Raw genomic sequence first — 20,004 nt, 5'->3', positions numbered from 1 at the left:
GGGGGGGGGAAGGTGTTCCTTGACACCTGGTTTCACGTACTAGGTTGCCCATTGGAGCCCACCCAGGAAGTCACGAGTGACATTTACACAGAAAAGAGACCAGGTATTTACTCAGCCAGAGTCGAATGTCATATGGAGCTACTCACACCTATGGCTGGTTTGAAGAAACAGCTGGATGCAACCTATGTTCAGCTACATTAAAAAAACATAGTAATAATAATGAAAGAGTGTGTATCCCACTGTAGTAATTGGCATGGTGCACTCTTTATTTTTTTATTCCTCTTTTCTTCTTACTCTCTTCCCAAATTACTAATTAGAGTCAACAAATTGGCTGCAGAATACAAGACATCATACAGTCTGCCAAAAGGAGTGGCTGGCATCCTTACAAATTGGGCTATGATGTGCTTGAAGACTTAATGTTGAAAAAAGCTTTCAATATTCTCTTCATCCTCTCTGTCCTCCTACTGAAGTGACTCAATTCCAAAGGCAGCAACATATTGCTGCCTTGCTGTCAGAGGTTTGGTGAACAGAAATGATGGTCCCCATGAAGAAACATGGTCCTCTACCAATTAAGCTTCATCATTGTGCAAAGTAACCAGTAAGTGCAGACCCTGAGTGATGGGTAATTTGGACATAACCCAACTGAGTGGTCATGACTGTAGTAGTTTGACTTGGCAAGCAGAGGAGTCTTGAATGCGAGACTTCTATAGCTCCAAAGCAGCATATGTAGACCTACTGCAATCCTATGGTACTGCACAACAAATGCACATGTGTTGTGATGTGTGGCTGTGTGCTCCCTCCCTGTGCCTTGTGGCATACATACGGGCATCTGAAGGAGTTTGACTGGAGTGCAGGTGGATATTCCAGTCCCTTTCTGTGCTGTACGGCTCGATATAATAGTGCTTGCGCCATCACCTGCTTTTTCTTGGTGTCTTGCTATTCTCATAGCCCTGTGTATTGATGAATGGCATACAGTGGCTGATTTGTCCTGAACTTGTGTGTTAATGTGAAAGTTAAATCAGAGCCCTGATGTCAATTTTCTAAGTGAGTTTTTACTGGCACAGTGGCAGATGTATCTGGCTGACAAGGATATACAGCAATTTTGCATGTTTTGTTCTCTAACAAGATTGAAGACTGTTATGAAAGCGTTTACCCAAAATAACATGCTACAGATGGATTCGGAGGTGACAGTGGATCTGAGGGGTGACATCAGGGGAGGAAGCAATTCCCTTTTCTTCTGCAGTCTCCTACTGTATGGACCTGTCAATTAGCCTAGGTTTCAGTCACTTTCAGTAAGCCCAAACTTGGAGTGATGATCTTGTTTATAAAACACGGGCAATATAACTAAAAGCATTCAGCTAGGCTAACCTGACTCCTGCTACTGTGATGTCTCAGTAAATATGGAGCATTTTTTATCAAACTGGCCAAAAATATTTCTAAAAGATGTTGCCCTGTTGATAATTGCACTCTTGAGCAATGATGGTCTTTCTCAATGAGGCAGCATGAGAAACTGAAGAAGCCTGTAGGTATGGGCATGTAGGTTCCTGTGTCATCCCAGATCCTCTGAGAATAAAGGCAGTGTTTGGGCCATAGAGAGTGGAGGCTTGCACAAAGGGATTTGTATGGCAGAAGCTGGCTGAGATACATGGTGTGTGTTTGTGGCTCGTTGGTTGTGAAATGTGAATGTCTTATTTCTGTGATGCATTTCTGAGCAAAGCACCTTAGCTGTTGTAATAGCTGTGTCACCCCACATCCTCTGAGAATAAAGCCAGTGTTTAGGCCATAGGGAGTGCAGGCTTGCACAAAGGGATTTGTATGACAGAAGCTGGCTGAGATACATGGTGTGTGTTTGTGGCTCGTTGGTTGTGAAATGTGAATGTCTTATTTCTGTGGCGCATTTCTGAGCAAAGCACCTTAGCTGTTGTAGTGGAAGCGGTGCTCAATAGGCTTAATGCAGATGATCACTTTTCAAGATTTGCATCTGTCGTCATGTATTCAGCCATTTATGATTCTTCCTGTATATCTTACCAAAACAATCTGCAAAATCCTTGGCTTGCAGGCTGTTTCCAAGTTCAGATATGCTGCTTGTTTGGTGGATTTCGAAGAGGATTGCATGCATTGTCACACCGCCTTATTCAACCCTTTGATCTTGCTCACAGTACTTCATGCATAAAGATTTTGAGAGTGTTGGCTTCCTTTTCTTTTCAACACAAGTATTTAATGTAAAATATTTAATTTGAAAAAATTGCAGCTATAAAAACAGCTTTAAGACAAATGTTTAATGCCTCGGAAGGGGAGAGGGGTCAACTTGAGTTGAAAACAAAGGCTTTAGAGTCAAATAACGGAATTCCTTTCTCAACATGCTAGATTTCCAAAGCACATGGAAGCAAGTATTTTGGTGCCTCAGTTTTTCCCTCATAAAATGGATTTAAAGGCTATTTGGCCATTTCTTTTATTTACTTGCTGAGATTTTAGTCAGCTTCCTTTCAAAGACCTTAAATGCTTTAAGATAATGGCATTATTGTCAATGACCTAGAAAGTTTTAAATAACTGTGATATATGTCGTATACTTACTGACTGTAAAGAGTATTAAAAGTCTGTATAATAATGAAGCATGAAATAGGATATATGTAAAATAGTTTTATTAGCTGCTTCACTTACTATAGAGTTATGGCACTTTGCCCCTTGAAGAGTTAATCTCTCAAAAAATTAGGGGTTGGATCATAGGTTGTATCACAGGATTTGGAAGTTGACTCTGATCTGAAAATTACTTCTGTTACTATTTATTAAAGAAATTCTTACTTTTAACTCTGTTTCTGGACTTTTTCTGGAAAATCTCTTTTTGCTACCTGTGATTTTATTTTAGGTACTCTCAGTAAGTAATCCCATTGTTGCAGTTGTGGAGTCTTTAATATTATCATCTCAGGTTGTCTTATTTAACTAATATTGTAGATGGATTACATGTATAAAACCCAGATACTTTAAAGCAGCAGTACTAACCTGTCATTATTCAGGGTATGATTCATCCTAGGAGTCATGTCCATGAACGTAGATCCTTTTATTGTTTTCCTTGCTATGCTGAAAGTAAGTAGATACTCTTAATGATTTATATTGGTACAACCTCTTGCTTTTGGGGACTGGGAGTGAAGAATTATTTTATTATTTTTTTTCCATGTTGGAACTCAAGTCGGGGAGGGGGTGTCTGATTTTTTTTTTTCCGGTTTCTCTCCTTCCCTGCTGTTTCTACCCCTGGGGTCTCTACTCCTTTTCAAAAACGAACTTCTGAAGAAAATGAGAGCATTTTTAAATGAAATTTCATCATTTTACCGTTATATATAATAGGCTTTTTCATATCCCTGGATCTGCTGGACAAGGACTGGTGATTCGTGTAGTTTGACCACCTGAAAGGAGGTCAGTACATTAATGGAGCAGCACAAACAGTGAAGATGTTCTTGATGCACTGCCTTCTTCCTGCCTGTCCCAGTACTCCCCAAATTTGTCTTCAACAATGCAAGAGAATCATTTACCCCATCTCCATGTTTGCCAAAGGAAAATTAAGAATAGAGAGAAAAGAATAGCAAGAAAAAGGGGCAGGAGCAGCATGAGAGTTAGTTACACCCCTCTGACAAAAGTACTGTGTATGTGCAGAAAGAAAGAACATTTTAATTTGTTCTTTAAGGCATCCACATCAGATGCACAGAAGGGCAGGCAGATACACATGCCCCCCTCTGTCTCCAATCCACTGGGACTCAGCAGCCGTTTGGCAGCCTGCACCACGAGCCATATTAGCAGCCAGCAGTTCACGGTACAACCAGCCTGCTCAGCTGGAAATCCTAGCAGCTAGGATTGCTTCCCCAAAATGCCATCCAGTTTCTCTTTATGGGAGGAGTTATGCTTGAGAGGAGACCTTAATTCCCTGCCCTTGGATGAGAGGTGAGAGTAAGCAATGTCTCAGAAATGACAAATAGCTTCTGTTGGCCCTGTCTCACTGTGGTCTCGACACATGGGAGGGATGCCTGAGTACCTGAGTAAAGATGCCTCCTGTTTTTGCAATGGGACCTTCTCTGCCACTGTCAAGTGAAATTACAAGAGTGTTTGTATGCAGTGGATCTGCATTAAATCCCTTTATTGACCGAGGGCCTAAGCAGCACAGTTGGAAAAACTTTAGATAGAACTTGATTTCCTTGTTCTTAGACAATTGCCTCTGTGGGTTTGCTTAACTAAACATAAAAAGCTGTGGTAGTGATACCTCATGTAATTAAAGCAGGTCAGGAGGAGACATCTCAGGCAAGTAACATCCATCATTTGGCTACCGTATTTTCCTCCCAGTTTAACAGGAATTCAAAAATCCTTGGCATGCATTTCTTTTCTGAGAGAAGTAGAAGCTCTTCTCAAATGAGCATTGTGGATCTATCTGAGAAGAGCTGTGATGTTTGCACTCTGCTCACTGCCAGCAGTTGCCAGCCAGCACTAAGGGACTCGAAGACCCATTGCACACTATCATCCCATGTGCATGACCAGGTAGCTTTGCAGTTCTTCCTGTTGTCACCCCTCACATTCATAGACTGTTTCCTCTAGTTCCTTCCATATTTTCTTTGATTGCTCTTGTTCAAACTTAATGGTATCACGCAAACACGCATCTTATCACAACTGGGTAGCCCTGTGAGGATACCCCCTGCCTTGTGCAGATGAGAATAAGCTTGCCCTGGACAAGGCAGGAGGATTGCATGGCTTTGAAGCTTTCTTCTTGTTAAAGAACTGAATCCTTCTCTGGACATCAGATCAGTTTTACCCAAAAGCTCTGAGCAGGACCGGTTTTGAGGAACAGCTGTATTTCTCTTGACAGTCTGGCTAATCTGTGCTTGCAGGACTGTTTGGCTTTATTATTGCGATACAAGTATTTACAAAAATAGAGGGTGCTTTTTTTCCATTTTTCATTATTCAAATAGCTGAAAATCCATATGAAAAGTACATTTGTATGTGTGCCCAGATGTAGAGCCCCTGTTAGTGAGGCCAGCTGGGATTAAAGTCTCATTTGTATAATTTGTAAAGGCTTTGGAATTTTTCCTACGGTTTTCAGCCATAAGCTGGAATTTAGCTTTTGTCAGACTGCTGGACAGCTTGCACAATAAAGCTTCCAACTAAAAATATTTCCTGTGCAACAGGGAAAACCCAACCATTTTTAAATGCAGCAGCTAGTTGGTTTGAAAAAACAAATTATTAAAAAAAGAAGAAAACAAAAGAAAATGTGCCCTTAATCAAAGAGAGCTCCATTCATAAGTAGCACAACATACAGAAGGCTCATTTTCTGCAAAAGCAGAAATAGAATGGTAAGGAACTTTAGGAGACAGGCATGGTATGCTTGGGATGCTCACTTGCACACAGCAGCAACAGAGTACTGTTGCACAGCATCAGATACCCTCACACAGTCCTTATGTGCCCTTGGTCTGTGCTGGGAAGAGCTGCTGAGGTGCAGTGGTTGACTGAGCCCACCTTCTGGGTCTGGCGAGCTATCCCCATCTAGCCCATTTTCCACTCTAATTCAAGGAAATCTTGCGTAAACTGCTGGATAAACATCTGAACTGTGTCCGGGTGGTTTGCTGTCTGGGGAGCACATCATCACCCTGCCTCGCTCCTCCTTCTACCGCGGCGGGTGGGTGGGTGGCAAGGAAATCCGTTCCTTACACCTCCCAGCTAGGGACTTGCATGGGACTTGGTTTTGGAGTTGTCATGCCTCCAGCTGAACAATGTGTTTCTTAAGCTGTTCTGTGGCTGGTGGAGTTGCAAAGCTACAAATACGTGTCATCTCAGAAAGGGGTGGTGGGGTCACTGTGTGCACAGCTCCCAGAAGAAAACTGCGCAGCCTACTTCAGCAGAAGTTGGGTTTGCAGAGGGAGATAATTAGTACAAAAGACAGGAACTGAAATCATGTATCTTTGCTCCCCAGCAAGGTTCTAAGGTTTTTAGCTTTTTTGAAAATTTTTTCCTCCTTTCTTTTTTAAATAATCTTGAAATGAGCCCAGTTTTCTCTCTGATTGTACGTGGTGATGAATCTTCTCATCTTTTCTGGCATTTCACAGCTGTTTGCTCACAGTTTTCTCGCAATATAAGAACAGAAACAGATCTTAAAGCAAAGGATTGTTGTCTTTTTGGTGTTCTTGAGCTCTATATTAAAAGCTCTGCGTATTTTTCTAATCAGGATTACAGAATTAATTTGCATGGTTTATCCTCTGGTATTTTTTTCTGATGGAGCGGCGTTTTTATCTCTTTTGTGAAAATTTTTATGCTTCATCGACCTTACTTTTTTTTGTTGTTCAGCTGTTTTTCAAGAATCTGTGGATTAAAAATGAAGTTTGCAGAAAGAAAAGCCTTCACTTAGGTAATTTGAATAACTAATCAAAGTGGCTTATGTTCTGTTGTTTCATTTGATACCTGCTGCAGTAACGGAAAACATGTTTCGTGGGTGAACGATGCATTTATTTGTAGCCCTTTATGTTCTGTTGTATTTTGACTGTAAATACTTTCTTTTCATTAACATGAACACAAAGGTCAATGACCAAACGTTCGTGAGAGTGTTTTGGTGTTGCTTTCTGCCTTCTGAAGTTTATTTCCATGAGGTTTCTGTATGAATTTTCTTTCACTTTGGTGGGTAGCTGCAAAGGATAAATTCGTAGTAACAGCACACAGCAGGAAATAAATGCCTCTCCAATTGAGAATTTATGAATATCTCTTTCTGTTGTTTCTTAAGAAAAGCAGCAGGATGTATTCATTTTGAGGCACTGTCAGTGTGGATTTTTGTTCTTTTTGCCTGTCTTCCTTCAGAAATCTGAAATAAAAATTGCATTGATGTATTGTAGCAAGCAAAACAAATATGACAGTAAAAGACAATGTATTCGTGTTCAGTGTAGCTATAATAACTTGCTTTGATTCATGTTTATTTGTATTTTGCTTCAGCATGTTGTGTGCATGTGAGTGTCATAAATTTACTAATGATGCAGTATCGATTAATTCTTATGATTTGCCTGAAAAACTGTCTGGTACCAGATGACCAGGATATGGAATGTCTTTCCTTTGAAAAATACTGAGATACTGAAAATGTATTTTACTGTAAATTAAGATAGAAGAAAAAAAAAATGCAAAATTTTACATGAAATTACATTTCTGGGGAAGAAGAGATCTAGATGAAGTATTTCCTTTTTCTTAAGGGCAAACAGTTTGTTTCAGTGGTAATATTTTTATTTGTATATTTATGATTTTCATGTCACAAAGTAAATCCTATAGATCATATACAAATGTCATGAATGTGTCCTGTAATTTAAAATATCCTCATAAAAAGCACTTTGAAGTGAACATGTAGAATGTTCTATTTCAGCAATACCCGAGTGTTGCAGCTTTTACAGAGGCATTTGGACTCGTTTCCTTTTGGTTTCAAATATCCAGTGGCTGCTTATTTAATTTTTGTCTGTGTTAACAGGTAGTATTAATCAGCTGCGTAAAGATATGCATTTTAATGAAATATTTAAGAGGAAAATACATGACAGTGTGGTGGGGAAGTGATTTCCAGGCACTGAATGAAACACCTAGCAGGGCTGAGAAAAGAAGGGCACAAGTTCTTGGCCTCCATTTACACTACTGGTGATGACTACAGACTGGTTTTATGCACTTAATAATCCACGGTGGCTGCAGTAGCATCTGGGGCTTGTTACACACCGACCTAGAAATGAAAGCGGGAGTAAAATGAAGAGAGGTCGGGTTTTTGTGCAAGTGGAGTGGCAGTGGTACAGATAGGACCTAAGGCATCTTGTGAATGATAGGTTTCCTGGGTTTCTTATCTGGGAGCATTATTTGCTGATTGATAAGAAGGTGTAACAGCTGAGTGCCTGGATTTCTCCCACAAAAGTGGCATTTTAACCCATTAGTGTATCTGCCGTCTAGTGAGGAGATACACTTTAAAACTCATTTGTGAAAGTGGCATCCATGCAATTGTCAGTTTAAAAGAAAAGGTGGAGTAAAAATACCCTTCACTTTGTTCAACAGGATCTTTCTTTTTAAAGAGTTGGCAGTTTCTACACTGCGAGTCTAACCACGACTTTGACAGATGGGCGGCTCACAGCATTGCGTAGCCCAGATTCAGTATCGGTATGGCATATCTGGTGCTGTCATTGGGATCTCATCCATAGGGTCTGCACTGTGCTAAGTCGTATCCCGACAGTTACATTTGACTTTTCTTGAAAGAGTACTGGGAAAGCCTCAAATTACCAGTTCTGGGATCTGTATTTAAGCAATGCTATAGACCATTTGGGTCTTTTGCACCTGGTCCCAGCAAAAAAACAGTGGGAATGATCAGATGGCTAAAAAAGATGATCTGGGATGAAACAGGATTCTTCAGCCTTAAAAAAAAAAAAAAAGAAAAGAAGAGCAAACATCTTAAACTATCTAGTTTAAATAGAAACAAGATATGGCTTAAATGTTAAAAACTTTCAGCATTAGGATAAGAAAATACTGAAGTGGAAAGGGGGTGGCTGGGAGAGCTCTGCAGCATCAGCAGTCACTAAGAACAGGCTAGCTGTGTATCTGCTGGGAGTGATCTAGGTACTGCTCATCATGTGTGGTGGCAAGGGGAACACCTATGTGATCCCTTTTCTTTCATGGACTAAGGCTCTGCCAAAGTGGCTTGAAAGCAGCAGTAACTTGTACTGCAAGCTCTCTGCAAGCTTCCCTGCAATGCAGCCTTTTGAACTTTTAGGTTCAGAAGTCAGCTCTGAATAAATAAGCATCAGTCAACTGATGCTTACTTTAAAAAGAGAAGATAGAGAAAGAATATTCACTAATGGCTGTAAGACATGCAAACATCCCTATAAACATGTTGTTCTGGCAAAAGCTTATTAGCTCTTGCTGAGAGATGTCAGGAGCTGTGTTGGATACAGCTTCTCACGTTTTTTACTGCTGGTACATGCCTGAAGAGAGGTCTTGCCCCTCTTATGTCATGGCTTTAACTGCCATTAACTCTCCACGATCATGATTTCATGTCTGGTGTTTATAGTCAGCTAAATTACAGTGGAGCACTGGGTTTGAAAACCCTTTTCTTTTTAAAAATTAACTTTTATAACTGCTGCAAAACCCCTGTTTTCACTTGAGTTATCCCAAAACACAACATGCTTCCTGGGGGCAGCAGGTCAGGTTAATATGCCAAGTATGCATTCATTTGTGAGCCAGGGGTTCCTGACATACAGTCTCACGGCAGAAATACAAGGCAGTATAGCTCAGTTAAATGCTGACATGTTCTACTTTTAGATGTGTTTTCCTACTGGAGAATCAAACCGTATCTCCAGGTATACCTGGTACTGTTTCAGTGTTTTCCTCACCTGCTGCAGAACACTTATCCACTGTGGGGAACAGACCTGAAAATGATCCTCACCAAAGTCGCACTCACAGCCTTCATTCACAAACCAGAGTGATGACTCTTGTGCCCAGGTTAAGCCAGAAGATGTTTTTAGCCTGACCATTGTCATGTGAGAAGATTAACTTGGGACGATGTGCAAAAACCACTGAACCTGACCTACGTTCAGCCACCATTTGTTCAAGTCTTATTCTTTGCAGAAATCTTAAATTAAAAGCAGGTGTCTTGTTGCAGTAAGCCTCTGTGGAAGGAACCTCTTTCATTCTGGGGAAACGTAATTGGAAGACTCAAATAGCTTCATAGGAAAAGGATGTTAGTTATGCAGATGACTGCCGAAGAGGAGGGAGGAGGGTGTAGTGGTGGAGGAGTGCACACATGGTGCTGGGTGGGTGAAAACCTGTTCTTAGGTGGTAGCATGGGTAGGTATAAATGCCAAAAGGCTGTAAATCAGAGCTGAAGGTGGTATGTCAGGTCTGGCATTTCTCAGGGAGAGTTTGAGGACATAAATGCTCTGACTGGGTTTCGGGAACCATCAAAGGTACATAGTGGAGTTTACAGGTGTGTTCACCTCAGGTCTAGACCTCCTGTATCTCATGGACTTGACTTCAGCTGAACTCATCAGTTCTGGAAAATCACAATATACCATTGAGCAAACACAATCCATACCCAACAAGTTTTTGTCACAGCATGTGGCCAGCGTTTAATCTTTGCATGTAATGTCTGTCAGCAAATATACGCAAACTACTATCTGCAGGCTAGATGTGATCTCCAAGGAGTGTTGCTTTACTAGTATAAGGATTACAAATTACAACTTCTTCTTTTTTTCTTTTTTTTTTTTTAAATAAAGCACGGGTTAGATCTGGTGTTTTCTTGACAGGGGTACCTGTATCTTTTCCATTCTTGTTTTCAAAAAGACTGTTAAAGGCAGATGTTTTACTCCTGATTTTTACATGCTGATTACTGACCAATAATTCAATTACATGTTTAAAGATGAGCAATGTCGTGTTTTATTTTAGTGTAGATTTGATGATCAAGCTACCACTGGAAGTAAGGGTCACAAACCCATGGCACAGAGAAATGTGTGTGAATTGGAGAAAGGGGTTTTAGTGGATTCTGCGTATTATATATCTAAGACATTTTTTGTTTGTTAGCAGGCTTTGAAAAGTTGCCCAGTAGAGGGAAATGTGATTCTGAGTGGACTTTGACTTCATTTTGAAACCTACTCGGTTTCCTCAGCCATTCTATGATGCCTGTATTTTCACTAAAGCTTTTTTTCCAGTTTTGCATGCCAGTGATACATTCCTCTACTGCAGCATCCCATGTCAGGGCATGCGTAAGGCATCCAGAGGAATAGGAGTTAGACATCAAAATGAAGAAAGGTGATGCATCTCTGTGTGGCATGTAGCTGCAGACTATCATCAGAGAGCTTGGAGGAGGCCAAAAGTATGCCTCTATTTAGGTAAGGTATAGCCAAATTTGTGGAAGATTAGTCCATCAATGAGTGTCTTTCAAGGGTGGTCAGTTGTAATGTCAAACATGGTGTCCTGAGCTGGCAGGTGCAGAGAGTGCCAAAGGCAGGGTCACTCCACACTTGCATCTTTCCTGTCATCTCTTCCTTCGCATCTGCTGATAGACGGAGACAGAGTAAGAGGCTAGGTGAACATTTTATTTGAACTAGTATGGCTCATGATCTTATTTTTATGAGCCAGCAGTCACTTACCGTGGCCTGCTGCATAATGCAGTGAGTGATTCTTGCACGTTGGCGCACGATGCAGTGGGCAATCCTTGTCATCTCCCTTTGGAAAGTCACTGAGGCTTGGTTTAAAGGGCCCAGATGGCAGACCCGTTAGTACTTCCCTTAATCATCAGGATTAGGGGAACTTGTTACAAGTTTTGATCTTTCTTCCATTCAGAAAGTATATCTAGGTTCTCTGTATAAAACCTGTTCTCTCTCCCTCCCACATCTAACTTCCTGACTGCTGATTTCAAAGGTAAAGGAGACAGAGTAAGCAAATTTGAGGGTTTGCACATACAGCTGTCTTCTGTAAACAAATCAAAAATCTTCTTTTTCTCTGTGCTAACCTTAAGTTGTTATTTCTTGTATGTTCTGTGTTGGAATTTAAAAGCCCAAACTGGGGCAGTGAATTTCTCAGTGAATGGTCGGGAGGATGTGTATTTTTAGGAAATGCCTTATATAGTACAATACTGGTGGTTGAGCTCTCTGAATAATTAACATACTGTAGACTGCAATGCAATTACCGAGCTGGGTTCATTTCTGCTGGTGCAGGAAGGTCACGATTTCACTCTGAGGGACATGGCCAGTTGTTTTGTTGCACTTGCGGGAAAGACAGATGGTGTTTTCACTGGATTGGACAGTTTTCATTTTAGGGTAGGTGCTTTAGCTTGAGAGGGCCTCTCCCCTGCTGTTCCTTGGATTTTGCTGCCCACTGAGCGTAGCACACGTCGCGCACTGCTGCAGCCTTTCCTGTAATGAGCCGTGCTTTCACGTGTCACGGTGTAATATGGGTGCAGCCCTCTGCTGTAATTGGAGGAAGAAATTTTCTGGAGCAGCGCTTCTTAAGTGATGGGTGATCTGCAGAATGGCATTAAGAAAAAAATAAATAGGAATTCAACTTGAAGCTTGGGAAGGAAGTGTCACAAAGAGTTAACAGTGGCCTGCTAGGCTAAATGATTAGGAGCTGTTGTTCTTGTGGTGTGAACAACTGCCTTTCCCAGGCAGGGGATATATGCAAAACAATCAGGGAAATATAAGTCCCCTCTTAGAATGACATGGACTTGGCCTAAGTTCCTGTTCAGGGCTTCAGGGGGCCGAACCATCTCAGGATATCTATTTTTCTTTAAATCTGATTTTTAGGGAGCTGAGCATTGGCACAACATTCATGTGAGTGGTGCTCATGTGCTATAGTAAGTATTCATCCTGAAGGGAATGAAGGTGAAGTTGTGTTCTTGAACCTGGTAGTATGTTTGATTTCACTGAAACTGAAAGGAACTGAAATACTTTAATTCAGCAATTTATAACAAGCAGTACATTACAAGCTCTAAAACATCAGCCCAGAGGAAAAAGCACATATTGCTGTTGGCAGAGAAAGAGTATTTCAGGATGCTGAGTTTGAAGCAATTTTACTCCAAAATAAGTAAATAAGAAGTGGCAGGCTAAATCGTCCTAGTTTCTCTGGGTGCCTGGCTGAGGCCACTCAGTGCCTGGGAAAAGGAGGAAGGGCCCTGAGCTTTGTATTTGTGTGAGGCTGGGACAGGGAGAGAGCCCTTGTCGGGGGGGCTATGACAGCCGGTGTGCCTGAGACAGCATAATCTGGATTAGCTGGCGTTTCCCAGCCACTGATGCGTAACAGGGTGCCAGTGCAGCTGGAGGGTGATGGATGTGCAGCTCCCCAGGAGGAGCAGGGCTCCAAGGATGTTGGTCCTACAGCACCGGTCACCTGCCTGCCAGGGAACATCACAGTTAAGGACAAGAATATTTAACTGCAGCATGCCTTTGCCTCCAGCCCAGCAGCGTGGCTAAGTACGTCTGCTTTGGAGAGGACCTGTCTACTAGTGTCTTAGCTCTGCCATAGCTCAGCAGGCACTCTTCTGGCTCCCAGTCTCTCCATCTCTTCACTCATTGCTGAGCCTCCAAACAGTTCAAGGAGCCTTGAGAGTGCTTCGAAACTATGAAAACTTAGCATTGATGTTGCTTTTCCACTGAAAATTTACACTTCTAATATTTCTTCAGTTTGATGTGGTTACATTGCATTTTAGAGTCTCCCACAGAGCAGCAGTTCTGATCTGTGGATAGTCCTGTATTTCAGAGATGGATTTCTTCGGCTTTTTAAATTTTCATTACTTAATTTAAAGAAATTGTCACATCCACAAAAGTAAAAAGGTCCAGGAATTGTAAAGCAGCTCCCTTCCTGAGTGAATGTAGCCAATTGCTGAGTGCAGATTTCGGGTGACCTGAGGTTGGATGTCACACACTAGGGCATTGACACAGCAGCGGGCAAAAAATTTCGAAGCCTTCCCCCCCCCCCCAGATAGAAGTTATTTTCAGCAACTCTTTTATTTGGTTTCTACTGAGTTTGATCAGTTGTTAGCTGATGATCAGTTGTCTGAGAAATTGCTCTTGAATGTCTGCACTAAAGGGCTGAGTAGTGCTGATGCCCATTCAAGAGTATTAAGCAGCTGTTTAATGAGACCTTTTTTACGATGGACATTACTTCAGTGGTCTGCTACTAGATCCTTTTTATTATTCCGTGTTTTACAAAGTAAGAACCATGGGGAACATCTCAACTAAGTCTGGAAACCCTGGAGTTTGTAATGAAAATTGCAGCCATCCATGAATCTGCTACTAGTAAATACAGTGGTAAAGCTGGGGATATGGTAATGAGTTATAAATGAGTTTTTGAAGGAGCACCTTTTCCTGTCAAAAGGAAGTATAGAATTTATATTTAAAGATATTGCTCTGCGATTATTTTGCTGTCATTGTGTACCTAAGGGTTATAAAGTCAGATTTCCAGTATCTTAACATGTTACGGAGCATCGACAGAATCAGTGGTGTTGCAGGGAGCTGATAGATAGTGTCATTTAACCTACAGCATGATTCCCATTGTTCTGGTAGAAAGATGGAAAAGGTTATGCACAAGGGGTGAGGAATTGGCCTCGAGGCTTAGCTGCCAGCCAGGGCTCCAGGGAACACCTCCACCTTGAGTGAACGTAAGAGGCTTTAGCAGGGTGGCATGAAACTTGTCTTAACATTTTGCAATATGTACATGGAGGTTTGTGGCTCTGATTTTGGAGTCATATTGAGGGCCTCAAAGAATTTACTGTCCTGGCTATCGGCACAAAGCTATGGAAGATGTGGTAAAATAGGAGTGGAAAGCTGAAAAGGAGTCTTCAGCTTACTATGCAAGACAACAGCAAGGAAACCTTAAGTGACTGTGTATTCACTCTGACATTTAAAAAAATGTAACTTCAGATTTCCAGAAGCACCTCCTGACTTACAGAAACTAGTCTGTAACTCAGTCAGTTACAAGTTCTTTTTGTGGGAGAAAGGAAGTTCATGGAAAAATGAAAAAACACTATAAAATGCTTCCTTGAAGTTCTTGCATTATGAGTAGAGGTTAAGCTCATGAACATGAAGTTGATACTACCTTTTAGAGAAAATTTATTGCAGAAGCTTTATATTGCCTTTTAGACCAAGTAAAACCTCACAAATTTTAGGAGAAAAAAAAATTATAAAGTGTTAAATCAGTCACTAAACAGCCTCCTCTGTACTGAGTAGTGAATACTAGTCATCATGCGTGAGTGGCATCTTTCACGTGATCTTTTTCGATCATCACGAAAAATGAGAGGTGGTTCATGTCCCCACTCCCCAGCACAGCTGGTGTACTTTTTTTTCTCAGGACAAGGCTAAAAAATGATTATTTGGGTGCTGCAGGTGAGAAGTAGTGTACTGAAAACCACTTGTAAACATTTTAATGGGTCTATCTGTTGCTCTTATGGTGCTACTTGATTAAGGCAAACACGCTGCTGCACTAAAAAAAAGACAGGGGCTTTATCATACTCATTCAAATTTTAACGCTATTAAACCAAGAGTGTCTGTCTAGCTTTCACACTTTCTAGTAAGGCAGAATTTTAAAATCACAGTATTCCCCTCTGCCAAAAGCACATCAAAATGCAACTCAACTCCATGGCAATGTTATAGAACATAAATAATGTCCTTAGCATTTAAGGCTATTTAGCAATAAGGTCATAGCGGTCTTTATGGCACAGAAAGAGAGGAATGGCCTCAGCCATTCCTGCTTCTTTAAAATGTATACAACTAATATCCTTTAAGTGTGAAGTTTCATTTCAGGCAGGCTTTATTTTAGAGGTAATAAGGGAAGTGTTTCATTTTAACAATTTAATGCTAGTGCTGTCATAGTCTTTCATTAGTCTGGGCTCATGGACCGCTTTTGCAGAATACAGCTTTCAAATGCAGGTCAACATTAAAGTATTTTAAAATAAGGTGAAAATGCTCTTATTTCTCTTTTGAGTGGGTCCTTTATTTTAGTATTTCTAAAAAAAACCTGCTGTCTTCTCCAAATCTTTTCTCCCCAGGACAAATCAGCAGGGACACTGTGACTTACTTGAAAGTTAAAGAGGCTAAAAAGCTTTAGAGGAGGCATTGTAATCTGCTGTAAAATGTGTGCAGGACAAAGGCATGGATTTGGAGTTGGTAGCTCTCCAACACACAGGAGAAAAGCATGAGATGATTAGATCACTCACAAAGTGTTAATCCTGCAGCAACGATGGATTTTTTTAAAAAAAAATCCCACTCCTTGTGTTTACACCAGATTAACCAGTACAAAGAAGAAAACATCTCTTCTTTCATTGTTGCTTTGATATGTCTCATCTCTTATCCTTTTGACTCTCCCAAAGTTCACATGCAGGAAATGTTATTACAAATATAAAACCTGTCTCTAAAATTGTGGTAGTTGCAAAACACTCTCACTTCATTAAGAAATCAGTGCTGTTAGCTTTCTGTTTTTACAGAAACATTATTGATCAGACCCAGAAAAACATGGTAGCATGGGGGAGAAGATGTTGAAGCAGGCTTGCAGTGGGTCCCATCTCTCCTTTTTCCCCAAGTTGCCAGGTCAACATTCCTAACTATCTTAATTCATACAGTGTGTACAATGAGGTGAGTGATTTTCTGATTTTGGTTGTTGGTCATTTTGTAAACTCTTCTACCTTGCCACTACGTCTGGATATTAGCAACTGGGTCTACTTGGCTTCCAAGAAGATAACAAGATCAGCATTTTGAGCTAGTGGAGCTGAGTTTGCTTGGTAAACATGCTTAAGGTATTTGGTAGGGGTCTTGAAAGATCTAAAGCAAATGTATTTGAGGACTCACAGTGCTGTGAGTCCACCAGCGGTGATAGTACTGTGATACTATTTTGTGGACAGCATGGAGAGCCCTGTGTTCACTGGGCAGATACCCAGTGTCCTTCCTGGCCAATTCCTCCTCCTAAGCCACTTCCCACCCAGTCATGCAGACTGAGTTTAAACCATCTTAATGGTTGTGACTTTGTGCTGTTGACTGAAATGTTACACTCCCGGCACCTGTACAAACTCAGTGGCAAAAGTGAATCGAATTCAGCAAGCAGACAACATAGCATTTGTACCTCTCTGATGCAGCTTCTCTGAGAGCAAGTGGTCCCCGCAAAGAATGCAGGTTCTCAAAATTCCAAAGAATTGCAGGTTTAGGAGAGAAATTTGCCTCCATTCACAGATTCATCACTGTGCCAGCAGCCAACCCTGTTCAGTGGGTCAGGACTTGGACAGGCTTCATAACAGATTTCTCGGTGGCAGCACTACAGGGATTCAGAAATCCTGTGCTTCACAGACAGACCTAGGCATGCTTCCCTGTGCTCCTGCAGCCACTTGCGCTTCATCAGGTGTTTGTCATCCCTGCGCTGTGTGTAAGGACATTTTCCAGAAAAAAAGGATTTTTGTCCCTGTCACATGTTAGTGATACTTGTAAAATGGTGAATATTGGAACTAATGAGCCTCCTGGGAACCATAGCTACCTTTGGGATATTACTGTGCAAATAGATAGTAAAGGGCTAATATTCTTACATTATCTATGAACATCTCTCCTGCATCTACTTGCTGACACAGCATACAGGAAAAATATGCCTCTTCCATTATGTGCTTTTTCTTCAGTTGTCTTCAATAGAGCAACTAATGTAACTTTAAGAAGAGTTCACAGTTTGAATATGATAGGCTTCATTGATTTTTTATTTTTAATTTCCCGCTGCTGATGTCTGCTACTAAATACTTTCTAGTGGTAACAGAGAAGTGGACTATATCATGGTGTTCTACTTTACGTGAAGTGGATGTTCCTTTCAAGCAGTATAGTGAAACAAAAAATCCAGAGTCGGACTGAATGCATTTAGTGGAAAAACCCCAGGCTCAGCATATTTGTTTGTTAGCGAGTATCTCCTGAGGTTCAGTGGCGAGTAAGAACTTTATCTTGCTAGCAAGATTTTATTTGCTTATGAAATGGTGTATGTTAAACAAAAATTGTGGATTGTCACTTGCTTTGCACTTCATAAAGAAAAGTTCAGAGTCCCTGAAGGAAACTGTAAAGGTTAGTGTTTTTCACGTACAACCCCAGGTTTAAAAAATGGAATTAAATCATCTGAATGTGTTCAAGTTTGGAAGAGCTGAGCGCTCCTGATAGTAATATCATTTCTTTAGGGATTCATATATTGATACTGGACACTAACCGTAACCTTTCGTTCTCTAAACTCTTGGTGTTAAGAATCTTCTCTTTGCTTAGCTATGTAACAAGCTCCACAGGGCTTATAGTTCCAAGACCTTGTTTTTTTGTAATTATTGCAAAAGGGAAATTACCTTTGCAGCCTGTACTAAATACTGTTTTGTATCATGTCCTATAAAAATACCTTGGCTCCTGCAATGTAAGTGCAGTAAATAAACTACTGTGGCAATATGCAGAGGAACAAATGTGCTCAAACAGAGAAGGAAGCACTCAGAATTGGCTCATGTTCACTGGCTCGGGCTTAATTCTCCTTTCTAGAGGCTTTTGGGTAAATAAGCTTTGATTTATAGGTAGAACCCTAGGATCCCTCTCTCCAGCCATAGGTGCTCTTGGTAGGAAACGTGTGGGTCTGCCCTGGGTCACCCTGCAGTCACCTTTGGCTGTGTTGCCTGGGTCTGTGGTGCAGGTTCTCCACTCGCTGCTGAAGTAGCAGGTGAAGCAAGAGCCCATTGGCACGTGGAAAAGAATACAGAACTTGACAGTATCTCACAGCTTTATAGAGGTATAGGAGCTCCGGGGAAAAAATTATTAGGATGAATCACTGATGTCAGTGATGCTTACTATTGAAAGTAAGAAACGAAACTACAGTTGTGAGTCCTTTCCCCCCAGAAAGGTTGTCTGTCTACAATTCTGTGCTTACTCTGCTTTGAGGTCCTCACATGAGGCTTTGTCTACTCTATTGGTTTCCTCAAATAAAAGCAGTGATATATTTTTATGAAAATGTTATTTTTTGCAGTACATTAATGGGCTAATTTTTTACATTACCTGTAAATCTCTGTAAATAAAGGCTATTTTTCAAAACCCTCCTGTGCTGTTCCAAGGCTTGTTCACATTTTTCAAAAGGCTGTAGTGTTGGCACTATAATGTAAAAAGGGAGAGCATCTCTTCTGATGGTAGCAAAACCAAGTAAAAGCTTGAGTCATGTGAAGCAGGTACTTGCTCGTGAGTTACAGTTAGGGTGGGGGGAGTGGGGCTGTTGCCTCAGTATACCAGACACTTACAAAGTAAAAACAGTAAAGAAGTATTCAGAAAGTAGTATGTTTGTGCTCTGAGGTCTAAATGATCCAATGTTTTACATAAAAGGATAGTAGACTGTTTATTTGTTGTAGAATCGTTCCAAATATGTAGTTTATTTTTCTGTTTTAGGCTTTTGAGGACCCAGTCTCTGGATTGGTACTATAATAATGTCAAAACCCGCTTTAAGTGTTTTGGAAGTGCCAAAGTCCTGAAGAACTTATACAAGAAGCATAGACTGGAGAGCGGAGTTTGTCCTGATGTAATAGGTAAGAACGACTGTGTTGATTCTGTACTAGCTTATCTACTTTAACACAAAAGCTGACAATGGAAATTCTGAGCTTATTTCAAAAGAGATTTTTTTAAAGGCTATTTTTTAAAATAAATAGCTTAGTGGAGAGAAAAAGAGTGGAGTGAGTGTCTAGACAGCTGTTTAAGAATCCAAAGAAGGTTTAATCTTAATTATGCCACTGATACAGAGGAACTGTTATCTTCAGTCTGTAAAGTAAATTGCAGCTTGTATTCTAGCCTGTGTTCCAAAATTTATCATGCTTCTGCGTAGTCAATGAATGAGAAAACAGTTTTGCATTCAACATTTGGCCTTAAAGCACATTTCCATGGTGTTTGAAGCAAAATTTGGTTAACATGGGATACATTCACTATGCAAGTTTACCAAAACTTAGATTGTCCTCTCTTAAGAGTTTTGCATGCTTAAGCATCTGAAACTGGCCACACCTTACTTTTGTATGGATGTTTGTAAATGGTTAAACAGTGCTGATTAAATATTGGTTTCACCCTTTTAAATGAAGAGAGATAGTTCTCCCTTACCTATGGTGTTACAATGCCTCACCCCATGAGAAGAGTAATTGGACGTATAAAATGGATTAGAAGAAACAATGTTTGGTGTCACACTGGTAACTTTAGCAAACACTCAAAACACAGCTAGCTGAATGTTTGAGATTTCATTGGATTTATTGGACCAGATGATCTCCTAAAGTACTTCTTTTAAAATTTGTACAGAGATTATAGTTTTTCTATACGCTTTACTTTGTCTTTTTTCTGAAATTATGTAGGAAGGTAAGTGGACTCTCTGATCCTGAGTGAAAATTTCAGGTGTTTCTGACAAAAATTGGCATAAAGCTTCTAGGGAGAAGCAATCTATAAATTAAATTCTGATTTATTAGTCTTTTTGCTTTCTCTCTATCAAATTCATTTTCTCAAGAAGATTCCTTAACAGTTGAGAACAAGT

At 40.6% G+C, this 20,004-nt stretch overlaps 1 protein-coding gene across 5 annotated transcripts in view; it reads left to right on the top strand.

The window, feature by feature from the left end:
* Positions 1-20,004, top strand: part of LOC119147047 (myosin VIIA and Rab interacting protein) — a 237,156-nt gene that overhangs the window by 160,004 nt on the left and 57,148 nt on the right. For all 5 annotated transcript variants that reach the window (XM_037385507.1, XM_037385505.1, XM_037385504.1 and 2 more), the window contains exon 4: positions 18,888-19,024. In XM_037385507.1, coding sequence (XP_037241404.1) covers positions 18,888-19,024 — 137 coding nt within the window. The remainder of the gene's footprint in view (positions 1-18,887; positions 19,025-20,004) is intronic.

The sequence above is a fragment of the Falco rusticolus genome, chromosome 4, assembly GCF_015220075.1.
Source record: "Falco rusticolus isolate bFalRus1 chromosome 4, bFalRus1.pri, whole genome shotgun sequence".
NCBI lineage: Eukaryota > Metazoa > Chordata > Aves > Falconiformes > Falconidae > Falco > Falco rusticolus.
The sequence above is the reverse complement of the archived record's forward strand: the minus strand, read 5'-3'. Positions and strand labels throughout refer to the sequence as shown.